At 42.1% G+C, this 22,571-nt stretch overlaps 1 protein-coding gene across 40 annotated transcripts in view; it reads left to right on the top strand.

Annotated features, from left to right (window-relative positions):
• ULK4 (unc-51 like kinase 4) overlaps window positions 1–22,571 on the top strand; it is a 477,098-nt gene that overhangs the window by 360,649 nt on the left and 93,878 nt on the right. For 29 of the 40 annotated variants that reach the window (XR_014064646.1, XM_081527570.1, XM_081527572.1 and 26 more), the window contains one exon: window positions 1,219–1,404. The exons of the other annotated variants lie outside the window; for them this stretch is intronic. Coding sequence is in view for 28 of the 29 variants with exons in the window: in XM_081527570.1 (XP_081383696.1) it covers window positions 1,219–1,404 (186 nt within the window). In the remaining variant the exon portion in view is untranslated. The remainder of the gene's footprint in view (window positions 1–1,218; window positions 1,405–22,571) is intronic. 40 annotated transcript variants of the gene reach the window in all.

Raw genomic sequence — 22,571 nt, 5'->3', positions numbered from 1 at the left:
CTAGGATGTCTGTAATTAAGAAGATAGGTGATAACAAGTGTTGGTGAGGATGTAGGGAACCTGAAACTCGCATGCTTTGCTGGTGCTAACGGCAGCTTTGAGAAATAGTCTGGCAATTCCTCAGAAAGTTAAACATACTTATTGTATGACTCAGCAATTCCACTTCCAAGTATATACCTGAGAAACAAAACATGTGTGCACAAAAATGTATACACACATGTTCACAGTATGAGTATGTACACTGCTCATACTGGTCAAAAGTGAAAACAACTCAAACGTCCATAAGCTGATGAATGGATAAACAAAATGTGGCATATCCATTGCATAATAAAAAGAAATGAAATGCCGATACATGCTACAGCATGGGTGAATCCTGAAAACATGCTAAGAGAAAGAAGCCCGGACAAAGGATCATATTTTGTATGATTTCAAGTATCTGAAATGTCTAGAATAGGCAAATCCAGAAAGACAGAAAGCAGGTTAGCACTGACTGGATGGGGAGGAGGAGATGATACAGGGTTTCTTTTTCAGGTAAAATGAAAAAATTCTAAAATTGGTTCTGGTGGTGTTTGCACAGCTCTGAATATACTAAAAACCATTGAATGATGGATACATGTGAAATCACTGAGTTGTATGACCTAGGAATTGTATCTCAACAAAGCTATCAGAAATAAAACTTTAAAAATTAAAAGATCAGAATGCTTATGGTATGATTATTATTTCATAATATACCTTGTAATATAGAAACAATACTTTCTCTCCCACCTGTTTAGTCAATAATGATTTGGAAACAGTTCAAACCATTCCTTTATATCTTCTAGGAAGTGAATTTTCCTAAAGAAGCTATGTCAACAAGAATGTAAGGGTTGTGCCTCGGAAAAATCAGTGTTTTCACACCCATAGACACACATACAGGTTCATAGACCTGTATGAACATATGCATATGTAAATATGCATGTAATATATAATTGGTCCTTTGCTTGTCACAGATCATTCATCACTATGGATTAAAGAAAAGACTGTAGAATTTCCTTCTGATTTTGTGCTGTTAATCTTGTTTGAGTTACCTTTACATTTTGAAAAAGATCCATTCACAAGAATATTCAGTTAATTAAAGTTTGTACTCAGACTGACATTCTATCTTTTAAGCTGTAGTTCTGGAGGAATACCAACATCATCTTCAATGAAGCTGATGAAGTCCTATTTGTTAATTTTCAGCTTCCTAATGAGGATCCTGAAATTTTTGAAGTTTCATCCAAGTGTCTGTCTATACTGGTTCAGTTGTATGGAGGGGAAAACCCAGAGAGCCTGTCTCCTGAAAATGCCGAGACCTTCGCTGATCTACTGACATCCAAAGAGGACCCAAAGGACCAGAGGCTTCTGTTGCGGATTCTCAGAAGAATGGTGAGTCCACACAGAAACTGGGCGGGCAGCCTCAGTGGTAGCCAGAAGACGGGGAGTAGTCAGGTTTTTTGACCTCCTTTCGTTAAAGAACTCATGATTACCTTTCCCTGTAGTCACCTACTGTTAACATTTATCATATTCCACGTATCTATTTGTATATACACAGAATTTTTGCTGAACTATGAGAGAGTTAGACATATTATTTGTGCTTATCCCTTAATATGTGAGTGTGTATTTCCTAATGAAATGAATGTTCTCTTAACTATAGTTATCAAAGTCAGGAAATTTAACATTGATACAAATCTTTTACTAATCTGTCATCCATATTCCAACTTTGTCAGCTGTCCCCATAATGTCCTTTATAGCTTGTTTTCCAATATAGATTCCAGTCCAGCATCATGTATTTTAGTAGACAGATGTACTTAATCTGGAATAGTTCTGTAGCCGTTCTTTGTCTTTCATGAGGTTTCTGAAGAATGGGCCAGGTATTTGGTAGCATTTCCCCTCCATTTAGGTCTCTCTGCTGTGTTCTGGACAATTAGATTCAGGTAAGTCCCAGAAGAAATCCATCAGATCCAGAAGCTCATGATGTCTATGTGCCGTTTACTGGTGATGTTAGTTTTGATCACTTCATTAAATCAATGTGTGGGTGTTATTTTTTAAATTTTTTAACAGCTGCAAAATGGAGATTTTCAAACTTACAGTATTTCTAACTTCCAGTATTGTACTTTAGGGAAAAAATTCCCTTTTGCACCTTTTATGTTTTGTTTTTTAAAATGTGTATAGCTGATGTTTACTTGAAGGTCCTTTTGAAGACTTTTTACAACAAATCTTGTTCTACTGGTTTTGAAGGCCATTACTTACAGTAGCTATTGGTGAAGTTAGTTGAGGAGTAGAGGTCTCATTAGTTTGTGTCACGTTTTGGCTTGTCTGTGTGTGGTCATGTCTAGATCCAGTTACTATGAGGGGTCCTTTGGCAGCAAAGGCTGTGGATGCTCCAGAGAGTTGTCCGCAAGACAGTTGGTGTGTTAATTTGATAAATAGCTGCAGTGCAGGATAGAGCTGAATCTCCGTGGCAGGTTATGGGTGACAGAATTAAAGGAGAGACAGAGTCACCCTCCTCGCTGCTGCATTTTACCTTTGTATAGCCAGACCTCCCAACCCCGGCAATGCTTCCTGTCTAGTGGAGTGGCTCCCGGCATAACACAGTTTAGGTGCGGTTCCCAGTGTGTAGGATCCACACTTCTGGGCAGAGTAGATCTTGGCTGGTAATGCAGCCTAGCACTAGATGCCGCTGCATCACATAGCAAGGCAGGCATTTCCTCTTCCATTTCATTTTGCTCTTTCCCAGCGTTTAAAGGTGAAACTCTCCGTTTGGTACCACTACGTCTTTAATACCTCCTGAATCTTCCTTTTTTAGTAGAGAGTAAGCCTCTCAGATGACCAGCTTTTTCAGTAGAGAGGTTTCTTTTTTAAAATAGTTGTATTCAGTTAAAAAAAGGCGAGTCAATGTGAAATCAAGTACTAGAAGACGTAGTAACGTGAGTGATTTGTAGATGTGGCAAAATTGTGTATTTGGTATTAAATTGCAAAAGCTTGGGGAATATTGACCACCTATCTGATATGGTTAATTTTATAGAGATCCGCCATCTCTTATTTGAAAATCTTAGGATGAGGTTTAGCTTGGAATTTATAGTTTTGAGATCTTTTTGGCATGGTTCTTAGGCTATATATGGCATGACCCCATAGGGGTCACTGGGGCAGTACTGTTGTCAAGCATGTAATATTTCTGCCCCAAAATGTATGAACACTCACACTAAGTGGGCAAATAAAAGCTATACGTGACTCCTTGGGAGTCAGGTTTTGCCACCAAATATGTTTTTAAACGAAACTTACAAAAAAAAATTGATTTTCAGAGCTTTCTAGATTTTAGATTTGCAGATGGGAGATTATGAACTTGTCTCTGAAATGAATTACATCATTTTCTAAAACCGGATTAATTTAATCATGCAGAAAACAGTTAGATACCAACTTAGTCAAAGTAACCAGACTACATATACCATCTTTTAGTTAATTTCGCTGTCTGAAATGATTTCTTAGTAGTTTCTGACCTGCCTCCTATAGGACCAGGTAGGTTTTGTTTGTGGGAGAAAAGTTGAATCCTAGTGACTTTTATCTGTGTATGTGAAATTAAAAGTTTCTGGTGCTGCTCATCCTTTTTTTGAAATTGTAGTGAACATAATATAAAGTTTGCCAGCCGTCTGTGATAAGTGCTTTATCATCTTCTGAAAACTTTCTAAATTACGCCTGGATCAATCATTGTTGGATTCAAGTGATGCAGAACACACAATCAGGGATTCTGGGTCTTGAGCTTGCCTGTCCTGAGGCTCAATTCTGCTTGAACTTGGAACTGAGTTCAGTATGTTCGAAACAGCAGCAGATGACCCAAAGAGGTGTATGGTGCCAGCGACTACTCCCCAACTGTTGTGAGCCTTCCTGCCTTCTCTCTCTCACTGCTTCCTGTCTTCACCTCCCTGGCTGCCGTGGATTTGTAACTGTCAACTTACTGTTTGTTCTCACCTTCACACCTTACCCTTGTTCGGGGTAGTGATGCCGTCTTGTTCGTTTTTGTATCTTCAGCATGTTGCAGCCTCTGGCCCATAAAAGGTGGTCAGCCGATGATGTTTCTAACTGTGATAAGGACTTTTGGTGCCTCACCTCATTTAATCTTCACAGCACTCTTAGAGACCAGCTCCAGTGATTGTTGCCATTTGTAGGTTAAAAGCTAAGGCTCAGAGAACTTACGTAACACTCCCAAAGCCACCAACTGAGATTCAGCAGGGCTGGCATCAACCAAGTTCAACTGACCCTCACCTGTACCCTTGCCAAGTAGCTGACTGCTTTGCCACTGCTCTGCCCAGTACTGATCTGGACTCTGAGGGAATTCAGTAAGCTGAGTCTCACTGAATTTCAATCAGGAAGGCAGCTAAGAGATTCATTCTTCCTTATGGGAAAACAATAGAGTTATTACTCTGTGCCTGCACTACACTGAGGATACTAAGACAGTAAAGTATGATCTTCCTGCTCCCTGTTCTCAAGGATCTCTAACTGGAGTGAGACAGAAACACGAGCTTCATTATAAAGCAGAATCTGATGGGTGCTGTGGTAGAGGAGCCAGCAGAGTTCCACAGAAACAGTCCCTTGGGGGAGGAAGTTGAGCAGGACATGGTGTTTGAGCTGAGTATGGGGGATGTGTTGATCATCCATGCGTGGACCTGGAGGAAGTACATCCTGAATAATGGCCCCGAAACCCACAGGGTTAGACAGACAGACATGAGAAAGGACCAAGACAGGCCAGAGGGGACCAGACATTCGGAGTTTAGACAAGTTGTTAGAATTAGGAAGTTCTAGTCTCTGAAACTGAGAAGGCAATGGCACCCCACTCCAGTACTCTTGCCTGGAAAATCCCATGGACGGAGGAGCCTGGTAGGCTGCAGTCTATGGGGTCGCGAAGAGTTGGACACGACTGAATGACTTCACTTTTACTTTTCACTTTCATGCATTGGAGAAGGAAATGGCAACCCACTCCAGTGATCTTCTCTGGAGAATCCCAGGGACGGCGGAGCCTGGTGGGCTGCCGTGTATGGGGTCGCACAGAGTCGGACAGGACTGAAGCGACTTAGCAGCAGCAGTCTCTGAAACCAAAGGACAGTGGTAGCATCTCAATTGAGTTCAAATTGCGTTTACTGTGAAATAAGGCTTTCTTATAGCACCTGGCCTGCGATTGGAATTTAATAAGCAGCCACTGAGCTGAGTGAGAAATGTCGATAAAATAATCTCTACTTTTGTTGTGGGCGAGTCTTCATTTTTGCTCTTCAGTGTATATTGTCTACTCATTTGAGTGCCTTGTGGATGCACAGGTGAGACTGAGAGGTGCTTTAATAGGCGTTCAGTTGGTCCCCAGCCTGACACTTCAGTCCCTGCCACCCTATCGCCTCCAGGTTCCTGAGGAATGGATGAGACTGGATAGGCAGATGCGTGGAGGATGGGAACTTGGGAGAAAGAAAGAATGTGACAGATGTCCTGTACTTAAATCCTTAAATCTTAAGGGAGCCGGCTTCTCAGGCTCTCCTACTTGGACTGGAGGAACCAGATGTGATAGAGAAACAGAGACCAGTCAAGATTTGTTACCTGATTCAGTAACTGGATTAAGGAGGCCTGTTAATTGCAGCCTTCTGTTTGTAAGAAGTTAAAAAGGAAAGAAAAGCTCCTTAAGGACCCACCTTAAAGGACATTAAGTGCACATTCCTTCCGAGAGCACTTCTGTTTTTGTTCTTCTTAATTGAGGCAAAACTGACATATGACATTAGATTAGTTTTAGGTGTGTAAGATAGTGATTTGATATTTGTATATATCACAAAATGATCACCATAATAAGTAGAGTTAACACGTATCACATACATAGTTACACATTTTTCTTGTGATTAGAACTTTTAATGTTTACTATCTTAGCAATTTTCAAATATACAGTATAATATTACTAACTATAGTCACTGTGCTATACATCACATCCCCATGACTTACTTATTTTATAACTGGAAATTTGTGCCTGTTAATCTCACCAGTTTTGACCCACTCCCCACCCCTCACCACTTCTCTCTTCTCTGTACCTATGAGTTTGGCCTTTTCTTTCTTTTTTTCTTTTAAGATTCCACATATAAGTGAGATTAGGTGGAATTTGTCTTTCTGTGCTTGACTTACTTCATTTAGCGTAATTCTCTTAAGGTCGGTCCATCCATGTTGTCACAAATGGCAAGATTTCATTCTTTTTTATGGCAATAATATTCCGTTGTATATGTGTATGTATCACATCTTCTTCTATTATTGGACATTTAGATTGTTTCCATATCTTGGCTGTTGTAAATAATGCCGCAGTGAACATTGGGATGTGTATATCTTTTTGAACTAGTGTTTTTGTTTTCTTTGGATGAATACCCAGAGGTAGAATTTCTGGATCTTAAGGAAGTTGTATTTTGAATTTTTTGAGGAACTTCCTCACTGTTTTCCAAGGTGGTTGCACCAAATTATATTTCCACCAAGAGTGCACTAGTGTTCCCCTTTTTCCATGTGTTTGCCAATACTTGTTATTTTTCTTTTTGATAATAACCATTGTGACATGTGTGAGTTGATATTTCATTGTAGTTTTGATTTGCATTTCCCTGATTTTTAATGATGATGAGTATATTTTCATGTACCTGTTGGTTATCTGTATGTCTTCTGTGGAAAACTGTCTATTCAGATCTTCTGCCCATTTTTTAATTGTTTAAGTTTTAATTGGATTGTTAAGGTTTTTTATTATTCACTTGTATGAGTTCTTTCTATATTTTGGATATCAATCCCTTGTCAGACATATGATTTGCAGGTAATTTTTTCCCATAAGGTAGGTTGCTTTTTCATTCTGTTAATGGTTCCCTTCATTGTGCAGAAGCTTTTTAGTTTGTCGTAGTCTCACTTGTTTGTTTTTGCTTTTGTTGCCTTTACTTTCCATATCAGATCCAAAACATCGTCTCTAAGACCAGAGTCAAGGAGCTTACTGCTTGTGTTTTCTTCCAAGAGTTTTATGGTTTTAGCTCTTATGTTCAAGTCTTTAATCCATTTTGAGTTAATTTTGTGTATGGTGTAAGATAGTGGGTTCAGTTTCATTCTTTTACATGTGTCCAGTTTTCCCAGCACCATTTATTGGAGAGATTGATCTTTCTCTAACTTATATTCTTGGCTCCTATGTCAAAAACTAATTCAACATATAGGCATGGGTTTATTTCTGGGCTCTCTATTCTATTCCATTAATCTGTGAGTTTTTCTGCTAGTACCATACTGTCTTGATTGCTGTATACTTTGTAATATAGTTTGAAACCAAGGGAGTGTGATGCTTCTAGCTTTGTTGCTCTTTTTCAAGATTGCTGTGGCTACTTGGGGTCTTTTGTGGCTCCATACAAATTTTAGAATTGTTTATATCTGAAAAATGCCACGGGAATTTTAATAGAGATTGCATTGAATCTGTAAATCACTTATGAAAAGTTCTACTCTGTGAGACCATCTCCTTTTAAGCCCTGATTGAGGAGTGCCCACTTTTCCCCAAGCCTGAGCGAGCCAGGATGATTTCAGAAAGGGTGACCCCAAATACACTTGGCCCTGCCGTTTCAAGGGCCCGGTAATGAGTGTGTCTGTGACAGGTATACTGTGGTTACTAGAGAGCTATGTTGGGAATATTGTGGCAGTTTCCTCTCTATGAGTTACACAAAAGGCCCTGTCTTGAAATACCTGTTTAAACTCTCAGTCTTGTGACTAGTAACTTTGTAAAAGCAGAATTGGATGTTTAATTTGTACTGATGGCGTTGGGATATGTTTTGCCCCTAGGGTGCTCTTCCTTATTTAGTCTGTATTTAGAACATTGAAAAAATGTTGAGGAAACCTAAGGATTTAGTTATGTAACTGTCATTTACCAGGAAGTTTGGTGGTTTTATAATTATACTTTGCATTCCAGCTTTACTGTGATAGAAACCCTTCAGATCTCTTCTAAGTTTACCTGTCCCCTAAACTTGATAATCAGTGGGAGTTTTTTCAGTGTAACAATTGCAAATTAAATACCTGTCTCTCTCTTTTTTTTTTCCAATTATTTATTTATTTTAGTTGGAGGCTAATTACTTTACAGTATTGTAGTGGTTTTTGCCATACACTGATACGAATCAGCCACGGGTGTACATGTGTTCCTCATCCTGAACCCCTCTCCCACCTCCCTCCCCATCCCATCCCTCTGGGTCATCCCAGTGCACCAGCCCTGAGCACCCTGTCTCAGGCATCAAACCTGGACTGGCGATCAGTTTCACATATGATAATATGCATGTTTCAGTGCTGTTCTCTCAGATCATCCCACCCTCGCCTTCTCCCACAGAGTCCAAAAGACTGTCCTATGCATCTGTGTCTCTTAATTAAAGCTAGCTTACTCTAATGCTCAAAATGTTGACTACTACAAACCACCACAAACTTGTTCTATAAAACTGGCTTAAAGGTATGCTGTCGACTAGTCTATGAAGGAAGAGGATGGTCCACAACAGGGTGATGGTAACGTGCTGGGGCCACATTCACCTGCCCACCCACCCATCTACCTGGTGCAGCGGGGGTGGGAGGAGTGGGACTTGGGGTCACTCTCTGAAGATGATTAGTATTCAGTTCAGTTCAGTTGCTCAGTCGTGTCTAACTCTTTGCGACCCCATGGACGGCAGCACGCCAGGCCTCCCTGTCCATCACCAACTGCCGGAGTTTACTTAAACTCATGTCCATTGAGTCGGTGATGCCATCCAACCATCTCATCCTCTGTTGTCCCCTTCTCCTCCCGCCTTCAGTCTTTCCCAGCATCAGGGTCTTTTCAGATGAATCAGCTCTTTGCATCAGGTGGCCAAAATATTGGAGATTCAGCTTCAGCATCAGTCCTTCCAATGAATATTCAGGACTGATTTCCTTTAGGATGGACTGGTTGGATCTCCTTATAGTCCAAGGGACTCTCAAGAGTCTTCTCCAACACCAGAATTCAAAAGCATCAATTCTTTGGCACTCAGCCTTCTTTATGGTCCAGCTCTCACATCCATACATGACTACTGGAAATGACTAATCCATTCATGCTAATCCAGTCTTGTAGTCATGTATGGATTAGTATTAAAGATTATTACAAATATTCACTCCTTGGGGACCCTTTACCCTGTGCCTTTCAGAAAATCTTGCTATATGCTCACCATCATTTCTCTTCCAAATTTTTGTGTGGGCCCCCTCACCCTTTCATTTTCACGATAAGAACAGAGATGTTGGATTGCTAAAAATCGGTGTAACAGCAGTATCTTCAAGTGCAGTTTTCAAAGCTCTGAGGATACCAAATAAGAAAAGGAGGAATTCTGCAGCCGTTCGTTTTCTATTTCAGTAGCAGGATAAGTTGTAGATGTCGAATCAGAAGGGACCTAATTTCTATTAGAAAAGTGAAGAACTATTCCTTCAGGTGGAGCACAAAGGCTAAATGATACCTCTTTCTCTCTCCCTCCCTAGGCCTAGCTAATTTTTCTCATGGTAAATCCTTCTTTTCTTGGCTTATTTTCCTAAAGGAGAAAAACGTGGGGAGGTTGTTGTGGAAATTTTTAGAGAAACACTATGTACCCAAAGGCATAAAAAGCCATTGTAATCAATTCTTGTGAAATCTCACCCCTTAAAACATTTTCCTGTGACTCTGAGAGGATTCTCTTAGGAGTTTCCAAGAGGGATCTTTCCCTGAATCCATACACACCATTCATGGTTGAGCATCTCTGCTCATGATTGCCATAGGACTCACAAGTTATTGAGAACTCTTTAATTCAGCTGTATCTTTCCATCAAAGAAACATCTTGGCTAAAAAGTTTTTCCTTAGTTTCCTGAGGTTTTGAGCAAGACAGAATCTGGAAGCTTACGGCCAGTGGAATAAGGTCATCATTCACTGCCAGTCATTCTTAGGACCGAAACTTCTATGTTTCTGTGAGTGAAACCACATTCCCCTCAAAGAGCCGGCGGAAGTGTGTGGAGTGTGTGGATCTTCACTGTAGATTTCCTGAGGATGTGCAAGTAACAGAGAAGGCATCTGCAGAATCCGCTTTGAGCGGGCCTCATTCTCCTCCCATTTCCTACGTGCATCTCGCCCCCCCCCCGCCGCCCCTTTCCACTTGGAGGCTCCTCATGACCCGGCTGGGGTCCTTCCTGTCTTCTTTCTCCGTCTGATGTCTGTGGGCCATGGGCAGCATCACTTCCTTTCTGTTTTGACTTTTTTTATCTCAGAAGATTAAGCTCTCTGCTCACCTCCTGAAATTCTTCTGTCAAATAAAATTCTTTCTCCAAGGGCCTTCTCCTCTTTCAAGTTCCCATTGCCATGGATGGTATTTTTACTCAGCTTTCTGTTACAAAAACCACACAAAAGTTGGGTGAATAATATGATGAACATCTGCATGATCAGGAATTACCAGAATTGTCATTTTACCGTATTTTTCAAGTTTCTATGTATACTTTATTCACACAAAGTAGTGTTGCCCTGATATTTCTTATTTCTGTGTGTGCCTTCCTCTGACTTGACTAAATGAACTCTGTCCACTGGAAGAATGGTTAATGTCTGTGTTGGATTCATAGGAATACCTTCCTTTATTCCCAAGGGTTGTTTTCAAGTTGTCAAGCTGTACATACCAAAGAATCAGAATTGGGTTTGGGGTTTTCAGTTTTTAAATAATTATAGAAAAAACTGAAGATAAAATCATTTCAGTTGATATTTTAAATATTTATCTGAGAGAGTATCACATTTTTTTAAACTTTTTATTTTGTATTGGGGTACAGCTGATTAACGATGTTGTGATAGTTTCAGGTGGACAGAAAAGAGACTCAGCCATACACATCCATGTGTTCATTCTCCCCCAAGCCCCCCTCCCATCCAGGCTGCCACGTAACATTGAGCGGAGCTCCCTGTGCCAGACAGCAGGTCCTCGTTGGTTATCCATTTGAAATACAGCAGTGTGTACCTGTCCATCCCAAACTCCCTAACTACCCCTTCCGCCTGGCAGCCATAAGTTCATTTTATAAGTCTGTGAGTCTCTTTCTGTTTTGTAAATAAGTTCATTTTTGTATTGTTTCTCTGTAGATCCCTCATCATGTGATGTTTCTCCTTCCCTGACTTATATCACTCAGTATGACACTCTCTAGGTCCATCCATGTTGCTGCAAATGACATTATTTCATTCTTTTTAATGGCTGAGTAATAGTCCATGGTATATGTGTAGCACATTTTCTTTATCCATTTCTCTGCCGATGGACTTTTAGGTTGCTTCCATGTCTTGGCTACTGTAAACAGTGCTGCAGTGAACACTGGGATGCACATATCCTTTCAGATTGTGTTTTTCTTCAGATATATGCCCAGGAGTGGGATTGCAGGGTCATACGGTAGTTCTGTTTTTATTTTTTTAAGGACCCTCCATACCGTTCTTCACAGTGGCTGTACCAGTTTACATTCCCAACAGTAGTGTAGGAGGGTTCCTTTGAGAGAGTATTTTAAATTCAAGCGGTTAGAAAAGTTGAATTTAAAGGTGAATTATGAACTCTTATTGTTGTTTTGTATAAGCAAGTGTTTTTAAATTGATCACCAGAAATATTTGACTATGTTTAAGATAAATGATTTTGTAACACAGAAGTTTCGTTTTGTTCTGGAGTAAGTAATTCTGGAAAACTAACCACTTAATGTAAATTCACTTAGACTGGCCACCTAACAATTGTGGTAAATAATGACAAAATGTTTGACTGGGGCTTGATCTCAATAAATGAAACTGAAATTTATTTAAGTTAATTGATTTTGTCTTTTAACTACATTCCGAGGGCATTCTTATAAGGAGTTATGTGGCCTTTTGTAATACTAGACAGGAAAAGTCTTCACTAAGAGTGACCACTCAGTCAGCAACCAGTTATGAAGTGCCTGCTCAGTCCTGGGGACAGAACCATGAACAACACAGACTAGGAACACTGCCCTACTGGAGCCTGCTGGGGAGAGAGAGACGATAACTGCAATCACAAAATAAACTATTTATACTTTAGATAATAAAAGCACCAAGAAGAAAAATATTGAAGGAAAGAGGAAAGAAAGAAAGTGCCGTGGGACGCCTGCTACTCTAGCTGATGTGACCCGGGAAGGTCTCAGCGAGATGACATCTCAGTAATGACCTAAAGGAAGCCCGGGGGATTAGTTGGATCAGGACAGACTAGACAGGGGCCAGCATTTACTAAGTCTGCAAGACAGGTGCCTCCCCAGTGTGTGCTGGGAGCCCCAAAGTAGGCTGTGTGTCCAAAGCAAAAGGAGCAAGGAATAGATTTATCAGGCATGAGGGAGATGGCGGGAAGGGCTTTGGTGGAGAGAGGAAGTTATCCTTGCAGAGATCGTGTTTTTCTTCGGATATATGCCCAGGAGTGGGATTACAGAGTCATATGGTAGTTCTGTTCTCACTCAGGCCTTTATCCTGAGTGAGCAGGGACCTGCGGAGGGTTTGGGGCAGAGGGGTGCCACACCCAAAAGTAGTCATTGAAGCAAGTGAAGGGTGAGAGATGCTAGCGGGTTACTGGCACCCAGGGAGTCCTGGTCAGGGCTGGGGCAGTTATATTTTGGATAAATCTTGAAAGCAGAGCCAACAGAATTTGCAGAAGATTGGATATGAGCTGTGAGGCAAAGAGAAAAGTCAAAGGTGATTTCAGTTTTAGCTTTAACTCAAAACCTGAACGGGCAAAACTCAAGAGGAGCTTATCTGGGGAATGGAGGGAAATCGAGAGCAGAGTTTGGGACGTGTTATGGTTGAGAAGCCTACCAGACATCCACGTGGGAATGTCTGGCTGGCTGTTGGAGCTCCAGGACTGGAATTCCAAGCAAGAGATGTTCGGACTGGAGGGAGAAATGGTGAAAGGTGGTGATCAGAGCACCAACTGCTTGAGTGAGGATTCTGGAGGGCTGCCACGTAGCAGCAAAGGACAGGTCTCAGGTAAAACCACACAAGCAAGTGTCTGAGACGTGAAGGAAACAAGGTCATGCTAGGCAAAGCCAGAGCCCTGAGTGGTACTAGAAGGACCCTCTTTACAAACAAAATGTTACCAAGCACTGTGACAAGCGTGGTGCTGGGGACGAAGTGGTCCCCAGAGAGCTGCAGCAGCAGAGAGTAGTGGGTGCCACACTCTGGTGACATTAGATTTAAAGCTGGGGAATTCTGAAAGGGGGATGGAAAATGGTCAGGAAGCCACAGGGAGGACCACGGAGCCACCTCCAGGCTGGTGGTCCAGAGATACCTGCAAGGGAAGTAGTGTCATGGGGGAGAAGCTTGGTGTTTTCATTAGAGGCAGAAAGTGAAGGGAACATCCTGGAAGAGGTTGAGGATGTAGGAGGTGGTGCTGGTGACGGTCCAAAGGGCATGGTGGACAGAGGTCAAGAGGAGGGGTGACCAGGGAGCCGGAGAAAGGGCTTCAGCGAGCCTTGTGAGTGTGAGTCCAGGGCAAGAGGGGTGACCAGGGCTCTGCTTAGTGGTCAGCATAAACTAGGATGAAGTGTGGGTGGTGAGAGGGTGTGGACAGAGTGGGTGAGACTGTGAGCAAGAGGCAGGGACCTTGCTAGCACCTTCAGAGTTCTGGGTCTTCTCCTGACTCCAGCCAGGACACAGAGGACCCCTCATTTCCCTGCCCGTGGGAGTCAGCAGAGCATTGGTCTTATTCTGAGTGTGCAGCTACCCACCCAGAACCTGTAGCTGGACCCTTCCACTCCATCACATTGGCCTCTACCAGCCGTTCTAGACATTTTCATGTGTCATCTTTCACATTATTGAAATTGCATGATGGTATAACAGCCTTCATATTTTTAACCTTCTCAGCATCATCATAAAATGGTGTCTTTTTTTTTTTTTACACATCTGGTTAAGGTCTTCATTTATTTTCCATTGCTGTTCAAATTAGTATTTCCCTTGGAAGCTCCTGCCCTTTTGTCTCTTCTTCAGCTGGTGACTATCCAGTCTTGTTGATCTGTCAGTCCTTCCCTTGTCCAAGGCTTTGGATGTGGTTCTTCCACCATTGCCAGCAATGATTTAATGAAATCCCATATATTTTTGCAAGATTTGAATTTTCACTTGTATATCATAGATATGCTAATAAAAAATTGTGCCTATGCCTGGATGAAGTGTGTGTGTGTGTGTGTGTGTGTGTGTGTGTGTGTGTGTGTGTGTGTGTGTGTACGTACACATGCATGAGAGAGAACCACCAAACCAGTCTATCAGTAAAGATACCCGTGCTCGAAGCTCCTGGGGGCTGGGTTTTGAAAATAAAAATCTGGGTCATAAGAACCCTAAGCCACTCTGTAACCACCAGTTTAACTTAGCAAATCTGATGATCTCACATGCTGGCATAGTTTCTGCTTAAGAATTTGCCTTTAAAATCAGCCATCACAATAAATGACCCTTCTGATCTATGTCAGTAGATATTTACTTTGATCTTCCAGTGTTTTGATTTGTGGGATGGGTAAGTAAGACTGACCAAACCACACAATCCCTTTCCACTATGTATTTCTCCTTAGAACTTCAGGAGATAGATGAGGAGGTTAGGTGGCTCCCCATGTGGGGTACAGAGACCAATTCTCATGAGCATCTTAGGGAGCTGAGCCACAAATCCTAGACCAGCATCCCAGTGATACACATGGGACTATTACTGAGACCTGTCACAACTTGTCCTGTTTCAGGGATTACCTTTTTCCAACACCACTGCTGAAGGAAATGTATGAAAAGTGTTCCTGAGAATTATTTCCTGTAGCATCTTGCATTCCTATTTCAGTTGCAAACGTGCTACTGTCATGACCCTGCTTGAAGCAAATAATGATTGGGACTCTCATTTTCTATTAACCTTGCCTCCCTTCCCTATTTATACCCAGAACATATTTATCCTTTCTTCAAAGAAAGTTGCTAAGTTCTACACAGTATGATGTTTTCAGGATATGAACTACTTCATTCATTCTAAACTGGTAGTACTTTATTTCTGTGAACCCGCAAGAAATAATGTAGATTTCGTTAATTGGGCCTCCAAAATATTTGGTTTTAAGTCCCATGAAAGTTTTGATACCATTTGCATTTTTTTATTTCTTCATTATTATGTTAAGAAACTAATAAGTCTGTTTATAAACTCCACATGGACTTTCTGTATAATGGTTATGAGGTTTTAATGAAATTTGAGAGTGTCTCGAGAGATCACAGATACTGAGGCCTTTAACATCGCAGTGTTGCCTAGCAACTAGGAAGTCATTACATTTCCAGGCTCCGTAATAACATGATATACTTTTCTTTGCCAGTCCCTGATGAAAATGTAATGGAAATAATCCCTTTCTAAAGGTTGCACTCCATGAGTGGGTGGCAAAATAGATGTTTTTTCCTCTTTTTTCACGGTCTGGGCAGGTTTTTAATTCAGCACACAAATATTGTTTTCTGGTTGTACGTGACAGAATGAAATATATTCTAAGATGATATTCTTAAAAGGAAGACCCACTCTTCTGATCTAATGATGAGAAATACTGTAGAAGTTGTTAACGTACATCAGTGTACTCTTACCATGTTGAAATGAAGGTTAAATTTATAAGTTGACTACCAGTTAATGCAAGAATGTATGCTTACTCCTAGAAAATTTATTAAATCTAGGTATTTGCAGGTATTAGAAAGGTTTTAAATGTATGTGTGTGTGCTAAGTCACTTCAGTAGTGTTCAACTCTCTGTGACCCTATGGACTGTAGCCTGCCAGTCTCCTCTGTCCATGGGATTCTCCGTAGTAAAACCAAATACTTTTGAGTAATAGGAGCAAAGCCATTCTACATTAGTAAAAAGTTTGACTTATTGACTGTTTATGAAAAGATACTTTATAATTTTTCTAAAGTAGTATTTTTTTAATTATATAAGTAATACACAGTCTGCACATGAAGTTCATAGCAGCGTTGTTTGTAATAGCCAAAAAGTGGAAACAATCTGAGTGTCTATCAACTGATGAATGGATAAATAAATGTGGTATATCCGTGCAATGAAATATTACTCAGCTGTGAAAAGGAATGAAATACTGATACACACTACTACATAGAAGAACCCTGAAAACTGTCAAGTAAGAGAAGTTAGATGAAAAATGCCACACACTGTATGATTTCCATTTCTGTGAAACACTAGAATAGACAAATCTAAAGAGACAGAAATGTTGGTGTTTGCCAGGGGCAGGAGAGAAGAGGGAATGGAGAGTGACTGCTAATGGATATGGGGTTTTGAAGGGAATGATAAAGTTGTTCTAAAATCAATTATGGTGATGGTGATTCACCTTTGTGACTTTTCTAGAAACCACTAAGTTGTACACTTTAAAATGGTGAATTTTATGATATGTGAAATTGTTATAAAAAAATTACACTAGCAAAGAAAGGGACTATGACTTGGGAAATATATAACAGTAAAAAGAAGAAAATAATGGCAAAAAAAAAAAAAGAAGAAGAAAATAATGGCATCCTTAAACTTATCCATACATTACCATAGTTGATGTTAAACATATATGTGTGTGTGTATATACACATATGCACAAAAACATACATGTATATTGATATACATTTCTAAACAAGCCAAGATTTTAAATTACAACAGTGAGAAAATTCATGTGTTTACCTTGATTACCTCCGCAAATCATTGAAATGATCAAAATAAGTATAAAATTAAGTGAAAACACACAATCAGTCTCACTGGAAACAAGGTAAATTCTCAGTAATAGATGCCTGATTTGGGCAGTTTCTAGAAGACACAGTTAATTAACAGAAAAAGTATTCAGAATTTAGGAGACCAAAGCCCACCATGGGGAAAGAAGCAGGAATACTGAGATGCTCTGGAAGAAGCCCAGGCTCAGGAAGAGCAGCAGCTCAGAGGAAAGGCAGGGCCCAGACCCAGCCCACACCTTGGAGCTGCTCATCACAGGATCTTCCCCAGGCTGCCCAGTGTGGTGTGCACACCAGTACCTGACTTCCAGGCCGACTGCCCTGGCCTCTCTCTCTGGCTGCCCTCCACCAGAGTGGATGCTCAGCCTTCCATCCTGTTCCTCCTCTCAAGTTAGGGCTTCTTTCCTGTCTGTCTTACCCACCTCAGGGCAAGACTGCCCACAGCTTTCCGCAGCATCCTTCAGGAACAGATCTCCCAAGGAACTCAAAGTGAGCCCCTAAAAATTCCTGAGGGCCCAGTACTCACTCATGAGACCTTCATTTATGAAGACAGACAGACGAAGAAGAATCGCTGGGCGTCTGAGGGAAGTCTTTGGCCCAAGAATGGCCCCAGGTGAACCCGATGAGCCAGTGACCACAGTGGGGAAAATATATATAAGAAAGAAGACTTTTTAAAAAATTCCAATTGGTATTCTCACAAAGACTTCAAAGACTATTGCATCCATAAAACAAAAACATGACTTTCAAATTTTAAAACCCAGTAGAGGGATTGAATAACAGAATAAACTCTGACAAAAAGCCAAGTGAATTATTTATGAAACCAACTTGAAGAGTTCTTTGTGCACACAGAGTGAGAGAAATGTTAAGAATTGTGGATAGGTCCAGGAAACCCCACAGCTCTTCACGGGAATGGTATTTCACAGGTCTGAGGATGCACCCATCTTCATTACCCGTATCCTGGCACAGAGAACAGGATGGGACACTCAGCTGTAGAGGATGGTTTCCACACACGCTTCAACGACAGCAGTTTGCTTATAGGGCCTATGCATAAATGTGTATCTATTTCCTTCTTTTCTCTCTTAAATGAGGCAAGTGTTACTGTTTGCTGTGATGTGAAGATGTGTTCACTCATGACAGGCCCTGATATAGGACAAACAGATTTTCCAGAACAGATACTGAGATGACTCAGCACAGGTCACTTTTTAAAAATTGAAGTGTAGTTGGTAAACAGTGTTATGTAAGTATTGTACAGGGGTACAATATAGTGATTCATAATTTTAAAGGTTATGCTCCATTTATAGTTAGTTTAAAGTATTGGCTATATTCCCTGTATTATACAGTACATCCTTGTAGCTTGTTTTATACATCATAGGAGGTACCCCTTACTCCCCTGCCCCTCCCCTCTTCCCACTGGCAACGGCTACTTCTTTCTCTGTATCTGTGAGTCTGTTTCTTTTTTGCTACACTCACTAGTTCGTTGTATTTTTTAGATTCCATATATAAGTGGTATCATACAGTATTTATCTTTGACTTATTTCACATAGTGTACTACCCTACATATCCATCCATGTTGTTGCAAATGGCAAAATTTCATTCCTTTTTTACGACTGAGTGTTATTCCATTGTGTGTGTATGTGTGTGTGTATCACATCTTCTTTATTCATTTATCTGTTGATGGACACTTAGATTGCTTCCATACCTTGGCGATTGTAAATAATGCTGCTATGAACATTGGGGTGCATATGTCTTTACCAATTAGTGTCTTGGATTTTTTTTTTTTTAATCTATACCCTGGAGTGGAATTGCTGGATCCTATGGTAGTTCTATTTTTAGTTCTTTTGAGAAACCTCCATACTGTTTTCCACAGTGACTACAGCAATTTACATTCTCACCAGCAGTGTATGAGGGTTTCCTTCTCTCTACATCCTCACAACATTTGTTACTTGTGGTCTTTTTGATCTCCTTGTTTTGGTTTGTGTTTCCCTAATAATTGGAGGTTTTGAGCATCTTTTCATGTGCCTTTTAGCCATCTGCATGTCCTCTTTGGAAAAATGTCTATTCAGGTTTTATGCCCATTTTTAAAACCAGGTTGCTTTGTTTCAAATGTTGAGATGTATGAACTGTTTATGTAGTTTTGAGAATTAACACCGTATTGGTCATGCGTGTCCATGTGTTCAGTTGCCAAGTCACGTCTGACTCTTGGTGACCTCATGGACTGCAGCATGCCAGGCCTGCCTATCCCTCACCATCTCCTGGAGTTTGCCCATGTTTGTATCCATTGAATCAGCGATGCCATCCAACCATCTCATCCTCTGTTGCCCTCCTCTCCTTTTGCACTCAATCTTTCCCAGCATCAGGGTCTTTTCCAGTGAGTTGGCTGTTTGAATCAGGTGGCCAAAGTATTGAAGCTTCAGTGTCAGTCCTTCCAATGAGTTTATTTCCTTTAGGATTGACTGTTTTGATCTCCTTGCTGTTCAAGGGACTCTCAAGAGTCTTTTTCAGCCCCACAGTTCAAAAGCATCAGTTATTTTCAGCTCTCTGTCTTCTTTATGGTCATGGCATCTGCAAATATTTTCTCCTGTACAGTAGGTTGTCTTTTCATTTTGTCAATGGTTTTCTTTGCTGTGCAAAAAGCTTTTAAGTTTAATTGGGTCCCATTTGTTTATTTTGAAAAAGCACTTTGGGAATCAAAATTGTGTCTAGTGAAAACACTCAAGAAGTGCTGTCTTGGGGATAGCTTGCTGGTGTGCGGTGTTGACAGAACCTCCAGCCCGTTGCTACTCAGAACATGATCCCAGACCTTCAGCAGTTTCATTACCTGGAAGCTTATTTGAAATTGAGAATCTCAGACCCCACCCTCTGCCCGTTAAATCTGAGTTTGCACTTTAACATGGTCCCCAGGGAGTTTTAGAGGTGATACTTATATGGTCTAGAGGTGACTTCTGAAAATCCAGAATGCGTAGTTAACAGAACCGTAAACACAACTTGAGTCTGAGAGACTCCCTTTTCAGAATCTAGCCTGTCTTTGCCAGTTCCAAACTTTGGGTTGTGCTTGCTGAGAAAGGGATTGGAGCTCTTAATTCCTGTCTGTTTGTTTCTGGAAGACCTGCTGACATCGACTTCTACAAATCTTTTTTATTTTAATTTTTCTTATATTTGAAGGTGATAATGACATTCAAAACTGACTCAGCTGTTGAGGGTTTCTGTCTCTAAACACTGTTTTATCCAGTAAAGAATTCACAAGGGAAGAGACTGAGCAGCACTAGAAGGGAAGTACCAGGAAGAGAAGATCGGTTAAAGAAGCTGTGAAACAGGCTGGCGGAAAGTAGGGTAGTTGTTTTATCTGTTAATATGGTCATATCTGCCTGCTCATGCATTAGGATTGCAGTAAGGAGGACAGAGGGTCCAGCTTGGGGTCTGGCGGAGGTCAGGGGGTCAGCAGTCTTTCTGCTCCATCAGTTCAGGCGCAGAGGCTGGCCTGTGGGGATGGGGGAGTGTCGAGTGAGCCCTTTTAGACAGTCACACCCCAGTGGCTGGCTTAAGGGAAGACCCTGCAACCTAGACAGCAGGTTCAGACCTTACTCTGTCACTTTTCTGCTGTGTGTCCTTGGACAAGTCATGTAACATCTCAAAGCCGAGTGCTGATTTACCTGTTACGGTCCTTAAATGAGGATTACTGGGGGTAGTTTTGCATGAGGTGTATCATAATGCACTGCATCCCTTGTCACAGCCCAGCGAAAGCCGTGGATAAAAGACATACCTACCTACAGGCGTGCACACACACGGATAGATATTTTGGAAACAGCAAGTGTCTTTGTAAATATCCAGCACCCAGGCGTACGTGCCTACCATATTCTACACTTCCATCCTTCTTCTTTGCTCAGTCAGGCTGTGTCTGTCTGAGAATGCACATCCTTCTTGTCAGGGACCCACACCTTCTGCCAAGGTCTCCAGCGGCAGCTGAATGAGAACATACTCTGCAGGATGCCCATGTTTTTATTGCCTGCCTCTGCAAGAGCCTGGGGCTCTGAAGTCAGTGTTCCTGCAGCCATAGTCAGATGCCAGGAGGCGGCCCAGGCCCCAGCAGACTCCCAGCCCTGGGTGGGGCGGGGGGAGTCTCTGCTGCCTGCTTCCCCACATCAGGGCCCGGCCTCTCTGTGTTTCGCCCCAGAGTGCATGGAGCAGTCAGCGGAGCCGCTCATGATTTATGCATGAAGCGAGCTGCTCCCATCTGGCCTCCCTCAAGGTCTTGACCCTTCCTGGGCCTCTCCCTTCTGCCTACGCATAATCCACAGCCCCCGGGGAAGCCAAGGCCCACGGCCAATTACTGTGGGCACCTCTGTGTGCCCCCCAAGGAGCTCCTTGTGCCTTGTTAGGCTTAATTGCGAGGCCACTGAGAGCTGGAGCCTCTGGTATCATCTCATCGGTGGCCCCGGGGCATCCTGAGGCTCGATCCTGAGGATGGGCAACAAGGCTCCCAGAGTCCACTGCGAGGTGGCACGGGCTGGCAGCCTCCGTCACCATGACAAAGGCCTGAGGGTGGCAGACTGGTGTCAGGGCCACAGCTGCAGCACCCGACGCGGGAGACCCATCACCGCCCAGAAACTTCCCAGGGACAGTGCAGCCAGAGTCAGCCTTCGTTCTCCTGAGCTCCTGAGCCAGCTCACTATGAAGCTGGGGTGCTCACTGCTGCTAAGTGTGGGACCTTCTGGTTATCATCACTGTTAGGTGACTCCAAAGACTAGAAGACGGTTTTCTTCCAAGTTACTCTCTTGAAAAAAGTGAAAGTGAAAGTCACTCAGTCATGCCCAACTCTTTGCAACCCCATGGACTATAGCCCTCCAGGCTCCTCTGTCCATAGAGTTCTCCAAGCAAGAATACGGGAGTAGATAACCATTCCCTGCTCCAGGGGATCTTCTCGACCCAGGGGTTGAACCCAGGTCTCCTGCATTGCAGGCATATTCTTTACCATCTGAGCCACCAGCGAAGTTCTTATTACTGTCTTGACCACCCTCTTAATAATGATATAGAAGCCAACATTGTATTGGGTGTTTTCTCGGCTGACCACTAAGCTGAGTCATTGACCTGGCCAAAGTTAGAGCCGCCCTTGGAGGGGAGGTAGGAATACTGTATTTTCCCCAGTTGAGAAAACAGAGGCATAGGAAGCCAGGCGAGTACATGGGACATCCAGGATTTGAATCCAGATTTAACTGGACATCTTAACCGTTGTGAGCAGTGTCTATTGTATCATCCTTACTCGAAATAAGGAAGAAATTGTACAGCTTAAATGATTAAGGTGGTAAATTGTGTGTTATGTGTATTTTAATCACCATTTTTAAAAAGCAAAAAAAGGAAGATTTGGCAAAATCCCCCAGGGACCTGTTTTATAAATCTGTTGCTGATGTGAGTGTCTAACTGATCTTGCTGTTTTATCAGTAGCCTGAATATGTCAGTCTCTAATTCAATCACAAATTCTAACTCTATCTTTTCTCTTAAAATTGACTTTTCTCAAAAAAAACCCAAAAAAGCCAAAACTGCCCATCTCAGAGGAAAAGCCCAGGCCTTCACTCAGCTGCGTGGCCCCCAGAATTCGGCCTACTCTACTCCTGACACATTGAGCATGTTTCCTGCCGCTTTCCTGCTTGCTCTCTCCAATCCCGATGTGCCTGTTATTCCTCAGACACAGCCCACCCCCCACCCCCATGCTTGTACCTCAAGGCCTCTCCTTCTGAAAGATTCTTTCCCAATCCCGCATGGCCTTCTGCCTCCTTTTAGGTCTTGCCTCGGGGATCACCTGGTCAGAGGGGCCTCCCCTGGGTAGCCTCAGTGAACAAGATGCTCCTGTGCCCTCTGGCGCCTGACCCAGCTTGCTTTTTCGC

Source organism: Giraffa tippelskirchi, chromosome 9, assembly GCF_054371585.1.
Source record: "Giraffa tippelskirchi isolate mGirTip1 chromosome 9, T2T-mGirTip1v1.2.pri, whole genome shotgun sequence".
NCBI lineage: Eukaryota > Metazoa > Chordata > Mammalia > Artiodactyla > Giraffidae > Giraffa > Giraffa tippelskirchi.
Note: the sequence above shows the minus strand (reverse complement) of the source record. Positions and strands in the feature narration are given on the sequence as shown.